Here is a 24,025-nt window from a genome sequence, read left to right as displayed (position 1 = left end):
AGCTGTTTTTTAACACCCCAGCGGCAGCGGAGGAGTTCGTGAGAGCGAACAAACTGGGGGAGGAACAGCCGCAACGGCCATCATGAAAGCGACGGGGTAGGCAGCTCACAGCGAACATCAGGCGGCTGCTGAACGTAATAATGACTCTCCCCCCCCCCCCCCCCATCCCCGGGGAGAGAACACCAGAGGTGATCGTCTCCCTGGACACAGAAAAGGCCTTCGACAGAGTCGAATGGAAATACCTCCTCGAGGTACTGGAACGGTTTGGGCTAGGAGTGGGTTTAACCGCCTAGGTGAGGCTCCTGTACAACGCTTCCAAAGCGAGCATCTGAACTGAATACTTCCAGCTGCAGAGAGGAAGACAGGGCTGCCCCCTGTCCTCACTCTTGTTCGCACTAACGATCAAACCCCTGGCGATAGCCCTGCAGGACGCGAAAAGCTGGAAGGGAATCCGGAGAGGCGGCTCACTCTGTGCAGATGACCTGCTCCTCTATGTCTCGAAGCCACAGGAGGGACTGAAGGCAATACTGCAAATACTGAAGAGTTTGGAACCTTCTCGGGCTACAAACTTAACCTGGGCAAAAGCGAGGCAATCCCAGTGAACCCAAACGGGGAAGGGAGAGAGCTGGAGTGGTTCCCGTTCAAAACAGCCCAGAACAGATTCCATTACCTGGGGATCCAGATAGCAAGAGACTGGACACAGATCCACCAGTGGAACCTGACCAGCCTGGTGGAGGAAGGAAGAAGAGACCTTCAAAGATGGGGCTCACTCCCACTCTCTCTGGCGGGGGGAGTGCAGACGATCAAGATGAACGTACTGCCAAGGTTCCTCTTCCTGTTTAGATCCATTCCGATCTTCATCCCCAAGGCCTTTTTCCAAAACGTAGACAGTCTAATCATGGTGTTTGTGTGGGGGGGTAAGAACCTGAGAATTCCTAAACAGATACTGCAAAGAAGGAAAATCAAAGGGGCTTGGCCTTACCAAACCTACAATACTACCACTGGGCAGCAACGGCAGAAAGAGTGAGGGGATGGGTACAAGAACCCAACACAGATTAGGTACAACTGAGGAGGCATTCTGTAAAGAAACGACCCTTCGGGCCCTGGCCACAGCAGCACTCCCATCCTCCTCAACAAGCGATACAATGAGCCCAGTGGTAGCGGCCACGCTGAGAACGTGGACCCAGCTGAGACAACACTTTGGGATAACCAAAATGTCCCCCATGGCTCCCATATGCGGCAATCACCGATTCCCCCCCAGCCATGCTAGATACCACCTTCAAAAGATGGAGGCTTCTACGTAGGGCACAGACTGGCGACACTAGACGAACTGACGAAGTGGAAGCTAGCAAAAGGACAGGAAATGAGACACCTCCAAATGAAACACTTCCTCCGCAAAGAGACGGTAGGGTACCCCGGGGCCCCAGAAACCACACTACTAAAGGACCTGATAGGCACAAGCAATGAGAAGGGGAGGCTATGTGGGAAAATATACGGACAACTACTGGACAGAGCCCGGACTCCACTGGACGAGACCAGACAAAAATGGGAGGACGAACTGGGGACAGCGGTAGGATGGAGATTCTGGAGCGAAGCACTGAGCAGGGTGAACTCCACCTCCTCCTGCGCAAGACTAAGCCTAATGCAGCTCAAAGTTGTGCACAGAGCGCACCTGGCCAGAACCCGAATGAACAGGTTCTTCCCGGAGGCGGAGGACAAATGTGAGCGGTGCCAGAAGGGCCCAGCCAACCACACCCACAAGTTTTGGGCTTGCCCCAAGTTTTCTGGGTTCTGGACAGCCTTCTCTGAGGCAATGTCCAAGGTTGTGGGGGTGAGGGTGAAGCCATGCCCAATAGTGTCAATCTTCAGGATATCGGCGCAGCCAGTTACACATGAGGAAGGGGGCCAACACCGCTTCCCTAATCGCACGCCGTAGAATCCTGTTCAGCTGATGATCGGCAGCACCACACAGCTGCAGGCTGGCTCGCTGATTTTTCAGAATTTCTCCACCTGGAGAAGATTAAGTATGCCACCGAGAGTCAGAGGAAGGCTTCATGTATACTTGGGGGCAGTTTGTCGGTCTGTTCCAAAACCTGTTCGAGGCCAGCAACGAGGAGTAACCTAATAAATGTTTTAAAAAAGAACACCAAGATAGACGAGGTACCAAAAGGAGGAGAGAGAAGAGAGAGAGAAGAGGCGGAAGGAAGGTGGGGAAACCATGAGAGATTGGGGAGGGAGACGGGTGATAATGGGGAAGGGGGAGGAACCATAGACCAATCCAGAGGGCACCAAAATGCACATAGGGTCAGTTAAACGAAGGACAAACTAAACCTCTCTTGTGTAATAAAGGAAATTAGTGCAGGCAAGAAAAATGTGATGTGTATATATAAAACTGTTTATAAATATGGGAAATGCCAATAAAAATATATTTTTTTTTAAAAAGGTGTTTGTGAAAAGGAGAAGAACCTTTGACTCTTTATACAACAGCAGCTAAATGTCTAACAGCAGTGGGCTTCACTGAAGCACTGCAGCAGGCCTAGGACAGACATGTGGACACGAGAGCAAGATGAGGGGTTGAAATGGCAAGCGACTGGAAGGTTGGGGTCATGTTTACAGACTGAGCAAAGGTGTTCAACAAAGCAGTCACCCAGTCTTCGTTTTGTTTCCCCAATGTAGAGGAGACAGCATTGGAGCAGCAAATGCAGTAGACCAAATTAAAAGGAGTTGCATGTGAAATGCTGCATCACCTGAAAGAGGTGTTTGGACACTTGGACAGAGAGGAGGGATTGGGTAAAGGGGAAGGTGTTGCACCGTCTGTGATTGCGGGGGAAGGGGTGGAAGGGTTCAGGACAATGAAGGAGTGGGCTAGGATGTCAGAGGGGGTGGTCCCTGTGGAATGTGGTGTTTAGTGATGCTGGAGTTGGCAAACATGGCAGAGGCTGGTTGGGTGAAAAGTGTGGACATGACGGACCCCGTCATGGTTCTGGAGGGAGGGGAAGGGCTGAAGGTAGAGGTACAGGAATGGGTTGGACACGGCAGTGCCCCGTCAACCACAGTGGAGGGGCAAACCTTGGTTGAGGAAAGAATTTTCAGTCAGTTTGCAATAAAAGTTTCACTCAAATTAGATGCATCTCATATTGTAGACTTAGGATAAACCTGTCATAAAGCAACTATTTTGAAAACTCTTTACAAGTTTGGACATGGTTCTCTTGTATATTTACGCACTAAACAATAGTTAATAGTTCAAAATAAGACAAAGTAAAAGACAAGTCTTTTCTAACTTACTCCAGGGAGAGAGAGATGTGGCACCAAATATCGAATCACCTCCAATGTGAGATCTGAATTCTCAGAATCCCATACTAAACCAATGGTGACTATCTCCGGACAATTCATTAGCACACGTCTGATCTTTATCTTCTGTCCACAATTACTCTAAATGATGAAAAAATTATTAAAATGGGACTATTTCAAAAATAACAGCAATCAACATTCAAAATGTTTTCATAGTTGTTGTATAGGAGATATATGTCAACATGTTCAATTTGTCTGTCAGCGAACACAAAAATATTCCTGAATATGTTTAAAACCATTTAAATCTTGGGGAATGCAGCAGGGAAGGAACAGCCTTTGGGATCGTGATTTGCTGTTGCAAACATTACCAGCAGTACAAGCTAAATTAAACTGTTTAGAAAATCTTCCTTCAACTGAAATAAAGCTACATCTGAATAAATAGTCACAAAAATGAACTCAAATTTCTGTAAAATGTGGAGTAAGGTTCAAGATCCAAAACCTGTCTCAGTCACACCTTGCTACTATTTCTTATAATTTCATATCTCCAATGACATGCACAAATAGGAATGGTGAGCACTGTGTCCCGTTCATTTTGTTGCATCATAATTTCACTATGTCCATTAGGATAGACGAACGCTGTATACCATTCCTCTGTTTTCTCTCATTGTCTCTTAAAGAACATGACCTTTCACCAAAGCCATGATGTCAACTTTTCTACGAATAAGCACCAAGGATTCCAGATCAAATATAGAAATCAAACGTCGGTTTCCGGTGACGGGGAGTGCTGAGCAGTCGCATATCCTCTGGCTCTCCTCCAGAATACAATAAAATAGGCACATTTGGACGAATTTAGCCCGAAAATTCAAACTTATTTTACCCACAAGCAAGAAAGGAAGAGGAAAGGTGCAGTGTGCCACGAATGGGAGCTCAAGATGGCACAGAGAAGGTAGAAGCAGAGGAAAAGGTCAAGAGCAGCGAGTGAGTTGGCGGACCCATGAAGGGAGTAGATATCCAGGTGGTGGTCAAGTTGGCGATGACGGAGGCGTTGGTCACTATGCACACACCGATCAGCCGAATGGACAAGAAACTGAAAGCTCAGGGGAAGGTGATCCTGGAGCTTGAGAAGACGTCGACAGACCAGAGCGACAGGATTGTTGCTCTGGAGGCTGAAATGAAAAGGTTGATGGTGACCCAGGGGAACCTGAAGGGGAATGTCGAGGATCAGGAGAATTGGTCTCGGCACCAGAATATCCGGATCACGAGCCTGCTAGAGGGGATAGAGTGCAGGGACCCGACAGATTATGTAGCCCAGATGCTGGACATCTTATTCGGGAGGGACAACTTTCCCAAGCTGCCGGAGATCAGCAGGGTACACAGGTTACTCTGACCGAAGCCCAAAGCCAGGGAGCAGCCAAGGGCGATAATCGTCAAAATACATAGGTACCAGGATTAGAAGAGGATCCTGCGGTGGGCAAGGCAGACGAAGGTGAGCAGCTGGGAAGGACATAGACTACCAGTGTACCAGGATTTCAAACAAAAAGAAACCCCGGAGTACAGGGGCGCACCCATGTGGTGCCCCCTTGGACAAAGGGAAATCCCGGAGTGCAGGAGCCTGGCCTCATGGTGAGAACGACGACCATGGCCATTTCGGATGGCCCCCTGACAAAGGGAAACTCCGGAGTGCAGGGGCACGTCCACCAGATAAGCAAGGTTGATCCCGCAGGGAGGGGAGGACAAAACCCCCCCACCAGGATTATCACCTGCAACGTCAGGGGACTTAATGGCCCTTTGAAAAGATCCAGAGTCTTCACCCATTTGAGAAGTTTGAAAGCCGACAGTCTTCCTTCAAGAGTCGCATCTGTGAGAGAGAGCGAGAGGGAGTGTGAGTGAGACTTTAACTGCGTACAAGACCAATTGATGGACCGGTCAAACCCCAGATCGGGGAAAAGGCAGGCATGGCTAGGGAATTGGAATGTTCATGGAGCAGATGATTTCTGCACCCAGGTGAGAAGAAATTCTCATTCTTCTCACCAGTACACAAGGTATATCCCGTATCGACTTCTTTGAATTGGGGAAATCGGTGCTTCCAGAAAGGAGGTCACCAGACGATACTCCGAGGCCCCATTCTAGAGTTTCTGGCGGAGAGGAAAAAGCTGCAAATGGACTTTAACCTGCTATCCACCAGGAAGGCAGTGCACCAGCTCTGTCAGACATGTGGGGACCTTTCATGAACATGGAGAAAAGGCTAGCCGCCTGCTGGCTCACCAGTTGAGAAAGCAGGCAGCCACAAGAGAAATAGCCGAGGTAAAGGACAGCAGGGGCAGATTGGTAGTCGAACCAAAATAGGTCAACCAAGCATCTGAAGCCTTCTACCGGGGACTATACACCTCTGAGCCCCCCCCCCCCGACGGGAACTCTGGGATGAAACAGTCCCGCAATGGACTGGACTTGCCAGTTGTGGGGGACGATAGACGGAGGGAGCTGGAAGCATCTGCAGGACTGGATGAGATCATGGAGAGTATCAAGTCCATGCAGGCGGGGAAGACAACGGGACCAGAGGGTTCCCAGCGGCCATCTACAAAAAATGTTCACAGACTCACTAGCAAGGGGTACTCTGCCTCCAACGCTAACACAGGCCACCATATTGCTGATACCCAAAAAAGACAAAGACCAGACAGAATGCGTATCATAGACCCATTTCGCTGCTGAACACAGGTGTGAAAATCCTCACAAAAGTCCTAGCCAAGAGATGGTAGAACTCCACACCAGAGGTGGTCGCAGAGAACTCGATGGGCTTTGTCAAGGGTAGACAGGTAATCGCAAACGTCAAACGGCTGCTGAATGTGATACTGACCCCATCTGTGCAGAGAACACCCAGAGGTGATTGTCTCCCTGGATGCAGAAAAGGCCTTCGCCAGAGGCACATACAAGTATCTCAATGAGGTACTGGAGCGTTTCGAGCTGGGGATGGGGTTCACCTCGTGTGTGAAACTCCTGTACAACGCCCCCAAGGCGAGCGTTCAGATCAACACCACCAGCTCTGAATACTTCCAGTTACACAGATGCGCCAAGCAGGAATGCCCACTGTCCCCATTCCTGTTCACCCTGGAAATTGAACCCCTGATGATCGCCCTGAGCGATGCGAGAGGCTGGAAGGATATCCGAAGAGGAGGCAGAGAGCACAGAGTCTCACTCGATGCGGGTGATCTGCTCCTCTACATCTCGGACCAGCAGAATGACTTAGAAAATCATGAAGCTTCTGGAAGAGATTGGGGGGCCTTCTATTGCTACAAACACAACCTGGGCAAAAGTGAGGTTTTGCTGGTGAACCCAAACCGGGGGGGGGGGGGGGGGAGAGAGACAGAGCTGGAAAGTCTCCCATTTAAAATAGCCCCCCAAAAACTTTGCTACCTGGGGATCCAGATAGCCCACGACTGGACACGAATCCACAAGTGGAATCTGACCAGTCTGGTGGAGGAAGTTAAAAAGGACCTGCAGGGATGGGATGCACTCCTGCTTTCCCTGGCGGGGAGAGTGCAGATGATCAACATGAAGGTACTCCGAAGGTTCCTCTTCGTGTTTAGATCCATACCGATCTTCATCCCCAAGGCCTTGTCCAAAGAATAGATAAAATGTAGCACAGTGGTTAGCACTGTTGCTCAACAGCGCCAGGGACCTGGATTTGATTCCCGGCTTGGGTCACTATCTGTGTGGAGTCTGCACGTTCTCCCCATGTCTGTGTGGGTTTCCTCCGGTTTCCTCCCACAAGTCCCGAAAGACATGCTTGTTAAGTGAATTGGGCATTCTGAATTCTCCCTCAGTGTATCTGGTTGATTTCCACAGTAACTTCATTGCAGCGTAATGTAAAACTACTTGTGACACTAATAAAAATTATTATTATTATTAAAATGATTATGGCGTTTGTAGTGTGTGTGTGTGGTGGGGGGGGGGGGGGGGGGAGTATCCAGGAATCCATAAAACAACACTGCAGAGGAGAATAAGCATAGGCGGCCTGGCCTTCCTGAACTTTCAATACTACCACTGGGCAACCACAGCTGACAGGGTGAGGGAACAGGTAAGGGAACTGAACACGGAATGGGTTAGTTGGGAGGTGTCCTCTTGCACGGGAACGACCCTCCGAGCCCTCACCACGACAACGCTCCCATCCCCGCTGCCAAAACACACATCCAGCCCAGTGATGATAGCAACGCTAAGAACCTGGAACCAGGTGCGACAGCAGTTGGGCTTAACAGAAGTGTCCCCATGGCTTCCATCTGCGGTAACCACAGATTCCCATCAGCCATGCTAGACGCCACCTTTAAGAGGTGGAGACAGCACGGGGGGGGTGAACACTAGCGATTAGGGACTTCTACACGGGGGACAGACTTGAGATATTAGAAGAGCTGACGGAGAGACTGGAATTACCAAACGGGCAGGAACACCGACATGTACTAGTCAAAAACTTGCTCCGCAAGGAAACGAGGTACCCTAAAGCCTCAATGTTGGAGGAGCTGCTGGATGTGGACAGCATGGAAAAAGGGAACTGCGGGGACATATATGGACTAAGCGAGGCAAAAGTCTGAGGATGAACTAGAGATGGAAGTAAGGTGGGGACTCTGGAGCGAAGCACGAAGTCGGGGCAACTCCACCTCCTCCTGCGCAAAGCTAAGACTCATGCAGTTTAAAGTGGTGCAGCGAGTGCACCTAACCAGAACCCAAATGAGCAGGTTTTTCCCCAGAGGTAGAGGACAAGTGTGAACGGTGTCAGGGAGGCCCGGCCAACCACGTCCACATGTTCTGGGCATGCCCAGGCTTGTCGGGTTCTGGACAGCCTTCTTCGGGGTGGTGTCCAATGTGTTATGGGGGTGAGGGTAAGCCGTGCCGGAGAGTGGCAGGCTTTGGGGTATTGGACCAGCCAGAACTTCATATGGGCAAGAGGGCCGATTGCTCTTGCATTTGCTTCCTTAATTGCCCGCCGGAGAATCCTACTCGGCTGGTGATCAGCAGCACCACCCACAGCTACTGGCTGGCAGACCTGTCAGAATTTCTCCATCTAGAAAAGATCAGATACATCATCCGAGGGTCGGACGATGGCTTCCGCAAAGTGTGGGGGCAATTAATCAGCCTGTTCCAAGACCTGTTCAAAGCCAATTACGGATAGAAACGGAGGAGGGCACTACGTATTGGACCCACTAGGGCCACATAAAGGAAAGAGGAGGTGGTGCCAAAGAAAAGGAACAACATGTAAATAATAACTGTTACAATCATCTCCTGCAGAGTGTACAAATGTAAAATTTAATTAAAATATTTATGAAAAAAAGTCAAATGTCAGGCATTGGTAAACTTGGGATATGATGATATCATGATGATATAAAATTACAAACTAAATGGGCAGGGCAAGAACAACAGCTTTTCTTCCCTTATAGACTTCTGTGGTTGTGCACTGTCATAGTGTTCCGCTGGCTTTGTCTGGAAGAGTCGAGTCTGTGCACTGTCAAATGATGCCCTGTGTCATAATTTCTTTCAAGCATGCGTTGCACGTGAATATCGTTGAGATTTAGCAGAGTCCATTTTTAGTGTGTACTTGAGTTTTTACAATAATAATGATCTTTTATTGTCACAAGTATGAAGTTACTGTGAAAAGCCCCTAGTTGCCACATTCCGGCGCCTATTCAGGTAAGCTGGTATGGGAATTGAACCCGCACTGCTGGCCTTGTTCTGCATAACAAACCAGCTGTCTAGCCTGCTGAGCTAAACCAGTCATAAAGCCGTAATACAATAGCTTCCTGAATGCTTTCACTGCTATCTGCGATGTGCTGATCTTTTAATTCTCAAATTCAAACCCTGAAATTGACATGGTGCAATTTGAACTCCTGCTTGTTAAATTATTAGTCCAGAGTTCCAGGCTTTACGGTCATGGACTGGCTAAATTAAAACACGGGAGAGGAGAAATGGCCTGGTGGAAAGGGCCTATGCCAAGTTCAAGTTGTGGGATTGGTCCCACCATCAAAAGGAGTTTGAGTGGCGGCACAGTGGTTAGCACTGCTGCTCCACGGCACCGAGGACCCGGTTCGATCCCGGTCCTGGGTCACTGCCTGTGTGGAGTTTGTACATTCTCCCATGTGTCTGCGTGGGTCTCACCTGCACAACCCAAAGATGTGCAGGAAGGGTGGATTGGCCACGTTAAATTGCCCTTAATTGAAATTTTTTATTTTTTTTTAAAAAAAGAGTTTGAAACCCAGACGAGACAATAAGACATATTAATGGATGTGAACAAATTGCAAAATACACTGCCAAAAGTACCCTCATTATTTCATATTTTTTTTGCAGGCAAGCTTCTGATGAACGGGGATACTGAATTAACCATAAAATGTACACACTTAAAATGGACTCTGCTAAATCTCAGCATTATCGCAGTGCAACACATGCTTGAAAGAAATCATGGCACAGGAAGTCATTTGGCAGCTGAATGCATGTAGACTGATCTCCTACAGATAAAGCCAGTGGAATGCTATATAATGTACAACCACAGAAGGCAGATAATTTCATGATAACTGAAGAAAGTATCAGAGGAGCAGGTGGTGTATAAACTTAAAATATTCTTACCGGACAATTCCTTAAGTCACCAATAGTACTTGCTGCCCGAAGTAGCTCAGCAAACAATTCTGGCCTGAGACGTTCATGTCTGTCCACCATTCCGTCTACCTGATTGCTAAATTTAAACCGGGAATGTTATTTCTTGTTTGATCATTTTTATTTGTATATTATTTTACCAGAAAGAGACAAAATATTACTCACCACAGTGCTGTAATGGACACATAATGTACCAGCTCAGTAAAAGGTAACGGATCTGAAGTAGCTCCACAGCTTTTGCACACGCTCTGAAGCAAGATAAGTATTTTTACAATAATAATCAGATTAAAACGTCCTCTTTCTATCAATTAACGGGGACAGGGAAATAGAAGCAGAGCAATAATGCCTCTTCAAGGATAATAGCCTTCAAATGTATTTTATATTATCACAACCAATACACAATCATACCATTAGCCTTTACCTGTACCAGCAGTATTTTACGTGTCGCTTAAACATTTGTGCATTGTGAGGATTCCGGAAGAGAACCTAAATTGTAAGACTGAGGAAAGGATACTTCGCCCCAGGAGTGATAATACTGACAATAAGTATTGTTAATGTTAAAACAAACTTTAATTTAAACACAGAATCAAGCTCATTAGCAATAAAGTAACAGCTTTATAGCAAAGTTCAAACAGTTCTAAAAGGAAAAAAAGTCAACTTACTCCCTCCACCTGCAATATATATATATATATTCTAATTAAGCAAACCACAATACTTCAACGGCTACTTATAAATAAAGTTAACAATCAGGTTTACTTGCTTTCTTCTGTGCAATTACCATGGCGAGAACCTTCCAGGAGCCAGCTGAAGCCCCATCTTATCAGGCTAAGATCCTATGACAAACTTCAAACTACAGATAGATCTTGCTCCATCCCTTAATTCCATCATAACATTTGATCACTTCCCACTGAGATGTCTCATGACCTGTTTATCCAGGACTAAGCACCATCCCTCAAATTATCTGTACCCTGGGGTCCTCCAAAATCATAAACAAATATCCATTATTGTGCTTTTGGAACCACACCCTCATGGAGACAATTATTCATTTCATATTATTTAACCGCTTTTTCAACTGTTTTCTTTAAGATGACTTTCTGATGACAGTCATATATATTAACAACAGCGCCTAGACTTGGCATTGAGCGGCACATTAGCACAGAGGTTAGCACTGTTGCTTCACAGCTCCAGGGTCCCAGGTTCGATTCATGGCTTGGGTCACTGTCTGTGCGGAGTTTGCACGCTCTCCCAGTGTTTGTGTGGGTTTCCTCTGGGTGCTCCGGTTTCCTCCCACAGTCCAAAGATGTGCAGGTTAGGTGGATTGGCCATGCTAAATTGCCCTTAGTGTCCAAAAAGGTTAGGTGGGGTTACTGGGTTATGGGAATAGGATGGAGGTGTGGGGTTAAGTAGGGTGCACTTTACAAGAGCTGGTGCAGACTCTATGGGCTGAATGGTCTCCTTCTGTACTGTAAATTCTATGATTCTTTGAGAGTCAAATTTCAAACTTCCGGGCTACTGAATATATAACTTCCTTTGTCAGCCAACTAATTCAAATATAAAGATTGCAGATGCTGGAAAACGAAGTAAACCCAGAAAATGCTGGAAACACTCAACAAGTTTGGCAGCACCTGTGAAGTTAACACATCAGGTCTGACCAATTTGAAATGAAAGGTCATAGACCTGCAACTCAATCTCTTCCTCTCTGCACAGGTGCTGCTATGCCTATTGAGTGCTTCCAGTGTTTTCTGGTTTTATTTGCTTATATTTAGGTACAAAGAATTGAACTTTCAATCGCGCGTCGGGAACCCGATGTCTGGATCATTTCCGAGCCCCGACCTTGCATCGTATCAGCATCACGGAGGCAACGTGATTTTCAAATGCAAATGGCCTAACTAACTCGAGGGCAAGATTGACACCAAAATACCCATAGCAGGAGCAGCTTGGGAGTCACCAAGGTGCCAATGGAGGAGAGTCAGTGCTGGAGAGCGCAATTGTCAGGCATTGGCGATGAAATGTGAGATCATGAAAAGCAGGATCAAGAACAGGGAAGATGACATGGCAGTATTGCCACTGGACTAGTAAGCCAATGCTCTTGGGACCTAATGTTCTAATCCCACCATGGAAGATGGGAATTCAATAAAAATATGAATAAGTATCTTATTTTTAAAATTTTATTGAAGGCATTTTTAATATATACATACCACACCAAAAGCCAACCACGGCAACAGAAAAGAAACCCATCCCTCCCTATATGCCTTCCCAACAAACACCCTCCCATTCACCCCGATGCCAGCCGGCATCCAACCCCTTCTCCAGTTTTTCGCCCTACTCCCTCGACCGCAAACAGAAAATTAAACAAACACCTCCCCCCCTGCACCCGCTGACAACTTAATACTCCTTAGATGAACAGCTTCCACCTCGAGGTGAACCCCTCCTCCACACCTCGAATGGCAAACTTTTCCAAATGCAGAAATTCTGCCAAATCGCTCACCCATACCCTTTGCCATCAGCGGCTCAGAGTTCCGCCAGCACAACAAAATCCATCACCAGGCTATCAGGGAGGCAACGGCCAACAAGATGGCCTCTCTCCCTACCTGTACCTCCGAAACTCCAAATATCACCACCTCCAGACACGGGGCTCCTTCTACCTCCAAATTCTTTGACATTTCAATGGCAACACATCCCACCTCTTAAAGTTTGCCTTCATACCCCCCACCAACCGCACCGAGTTCAACATATGCAGTGTGGCTCAACTCTGCGCCACCTGTATCCCAAGATAGCAAAAACTCACCCCCACCAACCAAAGCGGCAGTTCCTCCAACCTCATTTCCTGTGCCTGTGCATTAATTCGAAATACCCCGCTTTTACCCATATTAAGCTTGTACCCCAAAAAGCGGCCAAACTCCCCCAAAATCCCCATGATCCTGTAAAATCCCTGACCAGGTCCGAAATATACAGCAGATCATCCGCGTACCAAAAAACTCAGCACTCGGCCACGTACAAAGAAACCCTTTGTGGTGGGGGGGGGTCCAAGTGCCATTGCCAGGGCTCAATCGTCAGGGCAAAGAGCAGCGGAGAGGACGGGTACCGCTGCCTTGTCCCCTAGTGTAAACCAAAATAATCCAAGCTTACCTTGTTTGTCCGAACACTCGCCTTAGACATTGGCCAAAACCAATCTACAAACCCCTGCCCAAACCCGAACAGCCCCAAGATCTTGAACAAATACGTCCATGCGACCCGGTCGATCGAGTTCTCCATTTCCATTGCCATTTCTCAGCCCACCGAAGACATCATTAGAACATTAAGCAACCTCCGTACATTCGCTTCTGCCCCTTCACAAACCCCATCTGGTCCTCACCTATCACCCTCGGCATACAATCCTCTTATTGGTGTCGCCAGCATGTTTGCCAACAACTTTGCATCTACATTCTGCAAGATCAGGCGGTACAATCCACACTCAGAGTCCTTGCCCTTCTTTAAAATGAGTAATATCGAAGCCTGAGACAGCTTGGGGGGGTATGCTTCCCCCTCACCAGCGACTCGTGTACATCTCAACTAGCAGGGCCCCCAGGTCCAACCTAAACTTCTTACAGAACGCAACTAGGAACCCAACTGGGCTCTTCCTCGTCTACATCAACCCCACGTAATCCGTCACCTCTCCCTCAACCCGATCGGGGCCCCCAATCATTGCACCTTCGCCAGCTGAACCCTTGGGAACTCCAAGCATCCAAAATAAAGCCTGATCTCTTCATCCCCCACTGGAGGCCCAGAATTATATCATCTCCGGTGAAAAGCCGAAAAAAAAACCATTCACCCCTTCCGCTCCCATACCATCATGCCCCCTATCGTCTCTCACCCTCCCAATTTCCCTCACCGCTGCCTGCTTTCTCAACTGGTGCGGAAGCATCCTGCTAGCTTTCTCCCCATGCTCACATACCCTCCCTCTGGCTCTAGGCAATTGCCCCACCGCCTTTCCCATGGACACCAGCCCAAATTCCATCTGCCTCTGCCTCTACTTTAGTAACGCCTCCTTAGGGGCCACTGAATATCTCCAATCCATCCTCAAAATGTCCTCCACCAACCTCAACCTCTCAGCCTGCACTCTACTCTCTCTATGCCAATAACCCCACATCCAACTGTGGCTGCTGAGCCTCCCCCTTCGCCACCCACAAGTTCACCCAATGCGGCGCATGGTCAGAGACCACAATCACCGAATATACAGATCCAACCACCCCCACCAACAGCGCCTCATCTAAAACAAATAAATCAATCCAGGAGTACACGCGGTGCACTTGCAGGAAATAAGAAAACTCCTTCGCCCTTGGCCTCTCAACCCACCATGGGTCAGTGAATTGCCTTCTTGAATTGCTGCAGTCCCTGAGATGCAAGTACACCACTGTGCTGTTAGGGAAGGAGTTCCAGGATTTTGTCCCAGCGACAGTGAAGGAACGGTGATATATTTCCAAGTCAGGTTGTGAGTGACTTAGAGGGAAACTTCCAGGTGGTGAGGTTACCAAGTACCAGCTACTCTTGTCCTTCTAGATGGTAGTGGTCGTGAGTTTGGAAGGTGCTGCTTAAGGAACCTTGGCGAATTACTGCAGTGCATCTTGTAGATGGTACACAGGGCTACCACTGTTCGTCGGTGGTGGAGGGTTTGAATATTTGTGAAAGGGGGAGGAATCAAGCAGGCTGCTGTGCCCTGGAAGGTGTAGAGCTTCTGGAGTGTTGTTGGAGCTGCACTCATCCAGACAAGTGGAGAGTATTCCATTACACTCCTGACCTGCGCCTTGTAGATGGTGGACAGGCTTTGGCGGTGGGGGGTCAGGAGGTGAGTTACTCACCGTAGGATTCCTAGCCTTTGACCTGCCTTGGTAGCTACAGTTTAATATAGCTAGTCCAGTTCAGTTTCTGATCAATGGTAACCCCCAGGATGTTGACTGAGGGGGATTCAGCAATGGTAATGCCAGAGTGTCAGGGGGCGATGGTTAGATCCTCTCTTGTAGGAGATGGTCATTGCCTGGCACTTGTGTGACACAAATGTAACTTGCCAGCCTAAGCCTGGATATTGTCCAGGTCTTGTTGCATTTGGACATGGACCGCTTCATTATCTGTAGAGTCGTGAATGGTGCAGAACATTGTGCAGTCATCCACAAACATCCCCACTTCTGACCTTATAAGAGAAGGCAGCTGAAGATGGTTGGGTTTGGCAACACAATGGCACAGTGGGTTAGCCCTGCTGCCTCACGGCGCGAGGTCCCAGGTTCGATCCCGACTCTGGGTCACTGTCCGTGTGGAGTTTGCACATTCTCCCAGTGTTTGAGTGGGGTTCGCCCCCACAACCCAAAGATGTGCAAGGTAGGTGGATTGGCCACGCTAAATTGCCCCTTAAGTGGAAAAAAATGAATTGGGAACTCTACATTTATTTTTAAAAAGATGGTTGGGTCTAGGACACTACCCTGAGGAACTCCTGCAGTGATGTTCTGGAGCCGAGATGATTGACCCCCAACCACCACAACCATCTTCTTTTGTGCACGGTATGACGCTAGCAGCGGAGACTTTTCCCCAACTTCCATTGACTCCAGTGTATCTAGGGTTCCTTGATGCCATCCTGGGTCAAATGCTGCTTTGATGTCAAGAGCAGTCACTTTCACCTCACCTCTGGCATTCAGCTTTTTTGTTCATGTTTGAACCAAGGTTATAATGACATCAGGAGCAGAGTGACCCTGGCGGAATCAAACTGAGCATCCGTGGGAAGGTTATTGCTGACTAAGTGCTGCTTGATAACACTGTTGATAACTTCTTGCATCACTTTGCTGGTGATGCAAAGTAGACTGTTAGGGCAGTAATTGGTTGGGTTGGATTTGACCAACTGCCCCACACCAACTCCACCCATGTTAGAATCCCTCCTCCCCCCCCCCCCCCCCCCCCAACCCCATTCCCCTCCACATAAACAAACAAAATACAACTACCCCCCCCTCCAGATCAACCCCCCACTTCACCCTCATTAACTAGCCAACCAGCGAGGATGGCAGCACCCCCCCCTCAAGGCCTCCGCCTACACTCCTTCCCCCTAGCCGTACTTCATCCACAATTCACCAAAAACAGTAGAACACACTTACCCACTCTCCTATTGCACTGGCATTTGCAGGTAGCTGACTCTCGGATGTCCCAGGTAATAATTTAATAATAATAATTAATTAAATTATTAAACAGTAGTGCCTTCTCCCGCTTGCTCTCCCTACTCTGCTCCTCTAGCCTCCTCATGACAGGAGGATACTTCTGCAGAAGCTCCTCCCTACTGCTCTGTCCAATATCTCACACCCCAGCCACACTTTCAATACTGACATCCCACATATAAAATTTTAAAAACACAAATTAGCCATAGCTCTCCAAAGGAAAAGTATTTGATTTACATATACACTGAAATTTTCTGCCTCACATGCTATCATAAAGTTAAGCAATCCATAATTTTTCAAAGTCTACAACTAAACCATATGTTTAGTTAATGATATATATTTTGTTTAAAGAGTTCTGTATCTCACCTGTTCATAAAGAGTCATGGCAAATTTCTGGTGGGTGATACAAGACTTAACAGTGCATGTGTCCATTTCAGCATCTGAGACTATGTGCAAGTGAATTCTCTCCAAAATATTCTCCTAAAGGAAAAGGACAAAACAAAATATTGTGATGCTAGCATCAAAATCATGAGTATGTGAAGCCCCGCCCAATTTGCTTCGAGCAAATTACATGCTTTCATGCTTGCAGCATATATTTTCATTTTGTTTGAGCAGCAGATTCACTGAAAGATGAAAATTTATCTTATTTCCACAAGATTCCTAGATACATTTGGTCAAAAACATAGAAAAAATGATATCCAGCCAATTCACATATTTCTTTCACTCCTGTGACACAAGTTGAGTAACAGGCTCTCTTCAAGTGAAGGTCCCGTTGAAATTCCTCCTGATAAGCCAACCATTTGAAGACAGGCATAACTTTGTTCCAAACATCAGCATTTGCCTTTGCATTTAGCTTCTCCAATTTACACAGCTTGTACAAAGATTATATTTTTGGAAACACCATCATAGTGAAGAGCAAAGACAGACATAAGCTTAGGATCGCCCTGAGCCATCTTTCATATGTGACTGTAGAATTAGAAAGACTCAGCAGGAATGACTAATAAAAGTAATGGCAGATTTGGCTGAACTAGCTACATTTATATCCTGCTTTTTAACAATACAAAAAAAAAAACCAAGGTGTTTCACAAATTGATGAAATTCAGTAATTTCCAATTAGCTATGTCAACATGAAGTTCTGTTTAACTCTATATAGACTTTCCTGCTGTATCTGATTGTGTGGCAATTCTTTGTTGAGATTTTGAATTGAAGAAAGAATTGTTAAATGCATGCATCAGGATAAGCAACCCCAGATAGTTAGCTATTAAAAGTTAAAAGCTAATCAAGACAGAAAGTCACATGCAATATTTCAAATTCTGTCTGAACACTAATTCTTTGCAAGGCAAGCAGTTTTTCTCATTTGAAGAGCAATTCCGTTTCATAGATTCTATTTAGAAGCCAACAAGGTGAAACCGTACCAAATAGCTCAATTATTCTAGTTCTTTGCTTATAACTGAACAACTTTTCCTTTTCAAATACATCCTACTTTTGAATAGCATTGATGTTTGTATCTCAACATGAGAGACTGGAGTGTTGTTTTGGGCTGCAGTAGTGTGCTTACAAGGAGTTTGGTGACTGAGGGAGGGAACTTCTATCAAAAGTCTACTCTTTCTTTTAGTTAATTCCTAAATTAAAGAAGCTGTTTGGGTTGGAAGAAGGTGACTTTTAGGCTAGCTTTAAAACAGGGTTTATACAGGTTCTGCTTGCAGCTGCAACTAGTTAATTAGAAAACTGGGTGAAGCAGATTTTCAGAGGTGAGATATACAGAGTATAAAAGCAGGCCATCTTACAGGGTTGACTTTGGGTTGAAGTAGTGTGCTTAAGTTGGGGTTTGTTGACTGAGGACATTTGGTGAGGAGGGAATGAGATGATCCTTTCTTTTTCTAATTTCCCTCAGAAAAGAGAGCGACAGCCTTGATAAGTAGGAGCTGGAAACTGTGGAGGCCAAGTCCTTGAATATTTTCAAAGCTGATATTATAAACCCAGCAGAGGTTATGGGATAGGAACTGTCAGGTTTCCTGTGCCTTCCGGGGAATATGAACTTCTCCGGTAAAGGGGCAGGGCTTCCCTTTAGCAGTTATAGCCCCTCCAGTATAAAAAGCCTGACCTGGGTGCAGGTTGGGAAGAAGACATGTGCAGGTTAGGTGGATTGGTCATGCTAAATTGCCCTTAAGTGTCCAAAAAGGTTGTGTGGGGTTACGGGGATAGGGTGGAGGTGTGGGCTTAAGTAGGGTGCTCTTTCCAAGGGCCGATGCAGACTTGATGGGCCAAATGGTCTCCTTCGGCACTGCAAATTCTATGATTCTACTTCTCAAAGGGTTGTGCATCGGTGGAATTCATTACCGCAGAATGCGGTGGATGCTGGGACAGGAGCAGATAGCCTTTTAATTAGTTATGGTTTGAAAGTTTATGGAAGAAGACCCTTCGGGGAGTGGTGGTGATTTGACTAGAAGTAATAATAAACCTCTTCTGTGCTCTAACCTACGGCTTATGCTTACCTCGGATCTACCACTGGCAACGGGGATTCAGTGGAGCTGCTGTTGACACCGGTTGCTACATGTCCGGCCTACCTGGTCAGGTCCCATTGTAAGCCATCATCTTGCCGCATATCGGGAAGTTGGAGCCATTTAATGCAGGTACGGATGATTGGGGCAGTACGTAAAGAGGATACACGTCTTCTTCCACATGAACACAATTATTGCCGACAAGTACCAAACTGTAGCCTTGCTGACAACCTGTAGGGAACCCACGTACCGCATTACTAAAGTCTAACGCACCCGGACGCTCCGGACACCTGCTCGTTCACCTACCTGGTAGCTTGGTAGGGGAACATTTTGACCCAAAGCTACCACTGAGTGTTTCCGGTCCCACATGGCCGCCCAGGCCCAAGGCGAAGGTATCAGTGAATTTCTGGCTCCCCTCAGGAAACTAGCTGAGACCTGTGAGTTCGACCCAATCATGTGTGAAGCACTATGTGACCAGTTAGTTTGCGAGATCCACGATGTAGACACTTATAAGTCCATTTGTTACCAAATGTGAGTAAATCCTGTCCCTAAGAATCTTCTCCAATAATTGCCCTACCACTGATGTAAGGCTCGCCGACCTATAATTTCCTGGATTATCCCCGCTACCCTTCTTAACAAAGAAACAAAAGACATTGGCTATTCTCCAGTCCTCTCGGACCTCACCTGAGACTATGAGGATACAAAGGTTACTGTCAAGGCCCCAGCTATTTCCTCCCTTGCCTCCTTCGGTATTCTGGGGTAGATTCCATCAAGCCCTGGGACTTATCTACCTTCATGCTTTTTAAGACGCCCAAAACCACCTCCTTTTTGATATCGACATGACCCAGACTATCTGCACACTCTTCGCTAAGGTGAATACTGATGCAAAGTACTCCTTTAGCATCTCGCCCATTTCCTCTGGCTCCCTGGTCCTCGAGTGGGCCAACCCTTTCCCTGGCTACCCTCTTGCACTTTATATAGGTATAAAATGCCTTAGGATTCTCCTTAACCCTGTTTGCCAAGGACTTTTCATGACCCCTTTTAACCCTCCTGACTCCTTGCTTAAGTTCCGTCCTACTTTCTTTATATTCTTCAAGGGCTTCGTCTGTTCTCAGCCTCCTAGACTTTATGAATGCTACCTTTTTGTTTTTGACAAGGCTCACAATATGACCCTCATTATCTAAAGTTCCCGAAACGTGCCATACTTTTTATTAATAAATATTTTTCTTCTCCTCCTTTTTCACATTGTCATATTTACAACAAATAATTAACAATAACAACAAATACAATGGCAATCCCCTAGCCAACAATCCCCTCATCCCACCCAACCTCAAAACAGCTCCCAACATTTTGAATACAAAACACCAATGAAAAAGAATCATTAATTTGTACATTCCAAACCCCCTCCCCCTAATGTTCGATATCATCCAATTTGTGAAAATGCATGGTGAACAAGGCCCATGAATTGTAGAACAATTTCATCCTCCCCTCAACTTGAACTTTACTTTCTCGTGCGTTAAGAACTCCAGCAGGTCCCCCCGCCACAGGGCAGAGAAGCCGACCTCCACCCCAACAGAATCCTCCTTCGGGCAATCAGCGTGGTGAAGGCTAAGAGATCTGCCTCTGCACTCGCTTCCAACCCCGGCCGATACGACACCTCGAATATGGCTTCTAGGGGATCTGATTCGAGTCTCACAAGGACCACCCTTGAGATTACCATAAAGACCTCCCTCCAATACCCCTCCAGTTTTGGGCAGGACCAAAACATTATGAACATGATTTGCGCCCCCCACCCCCCCCCCCGCCAGAGTTCACAAACATCCTCCACCCCCTCAAAAAGTCAGCTCATCCTCGCCCTTATGAGGTGTGCCCTATACACCACCTTCAACTGTACCAGCTCCAACCTCGGGTACGAAGTTGATGCATTCACACTCCGAAGCACCTCACACCACAATATGTATAATCGCCGGCTCCAACGCACCCCTCCCTGCTGATGAGCTCAACGCATTCTATGCCCGCTTTGAGCAACAGGTCAGCGAGAGCGCACCCTCCAGCCTGGAAGCCTTGGATGAACTTGTATCCGAGGTCACCATTGCAGGTGTCAGAGCAGCCTTCTTGAAGGTCAACCCACGGAAAGCCACTGGCCCGGATGGGGTACCCGGACGAGCACTCGGGTCTTGCGCAGATCAGCTGGCAGGGGTATTCGCAGGCATCTTAAACCTCTCTTTACAACAATCGGAGGTCCCTATCTGCTTCAAGAAGACGACCATCACCCCTGTACCAAAGTAGAGCCAGGCAGTGTGCCTTAATGACTATCGTCCAGTGGCTCTGACATCCATCATTATGAAGTGCTTCGAAAGGTTAGTCATGGCACGAATCAACTCCAGCCTCCCGGATTGCCTTGATCCACTACAGTTCGCCTACGGCGGCAACAGATCCACAGCAGACGCCATCTCCCTGACCCTGCACTCAACACTGGAACACCTAGACAACAAAAACACCTATGTCAGACTCCTATTTATTGACTGCAGCTCAGCCTTCAGCACTAATATTCCGACGAAACTCATTTCCAAACTCTGTGGCCTGGGCCTCGGCTCCTCCCTCTGTGACTGGATCCTGAATTTCCTAACCCACAGACCACAATCAGTAAGGATAGGCAACAACACCTCCTCCGCGATCATCCTCAACACCTGTGCCCCACAAGGCTGTGTCCTACTATAGTCCTTATACACCTAAGACTGTGTGGTTAAATTCCCCTCCAACTCTCTTCTCAAATTTGCTGATGACACCACCGTAGTGGGTCGGATTTCAAACAATGACGAGACAGTGTACAGGAATGAGATAGAGAATCTGGTGCGCCGACAATAATCTCTCCCTCAATGTCAACAAAACAAAGGAGATTGTCATTGATTTCAGGAAGCATAGAGGAGAACAGGCCCCTGTCTACATCAATGGGAACGAAGTAGGAAGGGTTCAGAGCTTCAAGTTTATAAGGTGTCCAGATTACCAGTGTGGCCATCTGGGATGGCCACGTCCCGATTACAAAATGGACACCCGCAAAGAATGCAGGGAAAATTGGACAATGATAAGAAACAAGCAGGTGCAAGCTCGGTCTGTTGAGTAGAACCTTAAACTCTCAGACAGGACAGAAACTACCAAACGATCTATATACTAATGAGCCATCTCCGGGGACAAAAGGGAAACATTTAGATACACAATGTTAGGACAGACTCGCCGGTGCCAGAAAAACCCAAGACAAAGCAGACTGGCAGTCACCAGGACACACCCAGCGATCAGGGAACCACCCCTCTATTGGAGGAAAATCAATACAACTGATTGAGAAAGACCCAATTAGTTGAGGCCAAGTTCAAGGCCCGCCCAAAAGAGCGCGAAGCCCTTTTGGGTATAAAAGGTATCCCCCAAGGGACAACACTCTCCTTTGGCTTTGGCTCTCAGTGGAGAGAGAGAGACCAGCCTAGCAGCTACAGCAGACCAAGTAAGTTCCAAGTCAACGCACGCTACGGGATAGACGCTCCCAGTTGCTACCCTGTAAACAGCTCAACCCAGCAGCCTCAGAACCGAGCAACGGCCATTGTTCCTCTGACTGAGTGGGCGCCCAAAGCTAAGTATAGGCTTTAGTAATAGTGGTAGTTTAATTTATAGAGTTTATGCACGAGTAGATTTGACTGTGTTTAAATAAACGAGCATTGCTTTTGAACTTACTAACTTGTGTATCGAGTCATTGATCAGTATTCGGTTCTGAACCTTGTGGCGGTGTCAAAAGGTACCTGGCGACTCTTGACAAACGTGATTAAATAGAGCCAAATTAAGAGCCAACCAAAAGTAAGCAACACCAACAACCTGTCTTGGTCTCCCCATGCCGACCAGAAAGTTAAGAAATCCCACCAACGACTCTACTTTCTCAGAAGACTAAGGACATTTGGCATGTCAGCTATGACTCTCACCAACTTTTACAGATGCACCATTGAAAGCAATTACAGCTTGGTATGGTTCCTCCTCTGCCCAAGACTGCAGGAAACTACGAAAGGTTGGGAATGTAGCCCAATCCATCACGCAAACCAGCCTCCCATCCACGGACTCTAACCAGCATAATTAAGGACCCCACGCACCCCGGACATACTCTCTTCCACCTTCTTCCGTCAGGAAAAAGATACAAAAGTTTGAGGTCACCAGCCGACTCGGGTACCAACCAACTCAGGAACAGCTTCTTCCCTGCTGCCATCAGACTTTTGAATGGACCTACCTCGTATTAAGTTGATCTTTTCCCTACATCCCAGTTATGATTGTAACATTACATTCTGTAGTCTCGCCTTCCTTCCTTTTGTACGGTATGCGTTGTCCGTATAGCATGCAAGAAACAACACTTTTCACTGTACACCAATACATGTGACAATAATAAATCAACTCAAATCAACCCATCCTCCATGCCCTTCCCCCAATTCTGAAACTTGCCATACTTATCCTTCATGTGGAGATGCCGGCGTTGGAATCGGGTGGGCATAACAAGAAGTCTTACAGCACCAGGTTAAAGTCCAACAGATTTATTTGGAATCACAACCTTTCGGAGCATAGCTCCTTCATCAGGTGGGTCAGCTGTTGAAGGAGCTACACTCCAAAAGCTCAAATTTCCAAATAAACCTGTTGGACTTTAACCTGGTGTTATAAGACTTCTTACTATACTTATCCTTCATCCTCATAGTAACATGCCGGTCCTGCATTCTAATCAACTGACGTTTGATGTTGATCTACCCACAAATATCTGTCCCCCAATCTAAATTCATCAGTTCTTGCTTAATATTGTTGTAGTTAGCCTTACCCCAATTTAGCACTTTCACCAGAAGACTCTTATCCTTATCCTTATCCACGAGTTCCTTAAAACTTATGGAATTATGGTCACTGTTCCCAAAGTGCTCCCCTACTTAAACTTCGACCACCTGGCCGAGCTCATTTCCCAATACCAGGTCCCATAAGGCCCCTTTCCCCAGTTGGACTATTTACATATTGCTTCAAGAAACCCTCCTGGTTGCTCCTTACAAATTATGCCCCATGTAAGCCTCTAGCATGAAGTGAGTCCTAGTCAATATGGGGAAAGTTAAAATCACCCACTACAACAACCCTGTTGTTTTTACATCTTTCCAAAATCTGTCTACATATCTGCTCCTCTATCTCCCACTCGCTGTTGGGAGGCCTGTAGTAAACCCCCAACGTTGCGATTGCACCCTTCCCCAGGAAGGATGGTTGCGAGGTTTCGGAGATGGGACGAGAGGGGATTTAAGGAAATGAAGGATTTGTTCCTTAGGAGCAATTCGCGAGCCGGGAGGAGTTGGGAAAGAAGCATGGGTTGGCGCAGGGGGAAGGGTTTAGGTGCATACAGGTTCGGGACTTTGCAAAAAAGGTTTCCCCAAC

General features: G+C 47.0%; 1 protein-coding gene across 2 annotated transcripts in view; it reads right to left on the bottom strand.

Moving 5' to 3' along the window:
* Window positions 1-24,025, bottom strand: part of LOC140408670 (inactive ubiquitin carboxyl-terminal hydrolase 53-like) — a 212,925-nt gene that overhangs the window by 140,335 nt on the left and 48,565 nt on the right. For both annotated transcript variants that reach the window (XM_072496188.1, XM_072496187.1), the window contains 4 exons: window positions 16,464-16,577; window positions 10,090-10,172; window positions 9,898-10,003; window positions 3,286-3,432 (listed from right to left, as the gene is read on the bottom strand). In XM_072496188.1, coding sequence (XP_072352289.1) covers window positions 3,286-3,432; window positions 9,898-10,003; window positions 10,090-10,172; window positions 16,464-16,577 — 450 coding nt within the window. The remainder of the gene's footprint in view (window positions 1-3,285; window positions 3,433-9,897; window positions 10,004-10,089; window positions 10,173-16,463; window positions 16,578-24,025) is intronic.

Source organism: Scyliorhinus torazame, chromosome 3, assembly GCF_047496885.1.
Source record: "Scyliorhinus torazame isolate Kashiwa2021f chromosome 3, sScyTor2.1, whole genome shotgun sequence".
Taxonomy (NCBI): domain Eukaryota; kingdom Metazoa; phylum Chordata; class Chondrichthyes; order Carcharhiniformes; family Scyliorhinidae; genus Scyliorhinus; species Scyliorhinus torazame.
The sequence above is the reverse complement of the archived record's forward strand: the minus strand, read 5'-3'. Positions and strand labels throughout refer to the sequence as shown.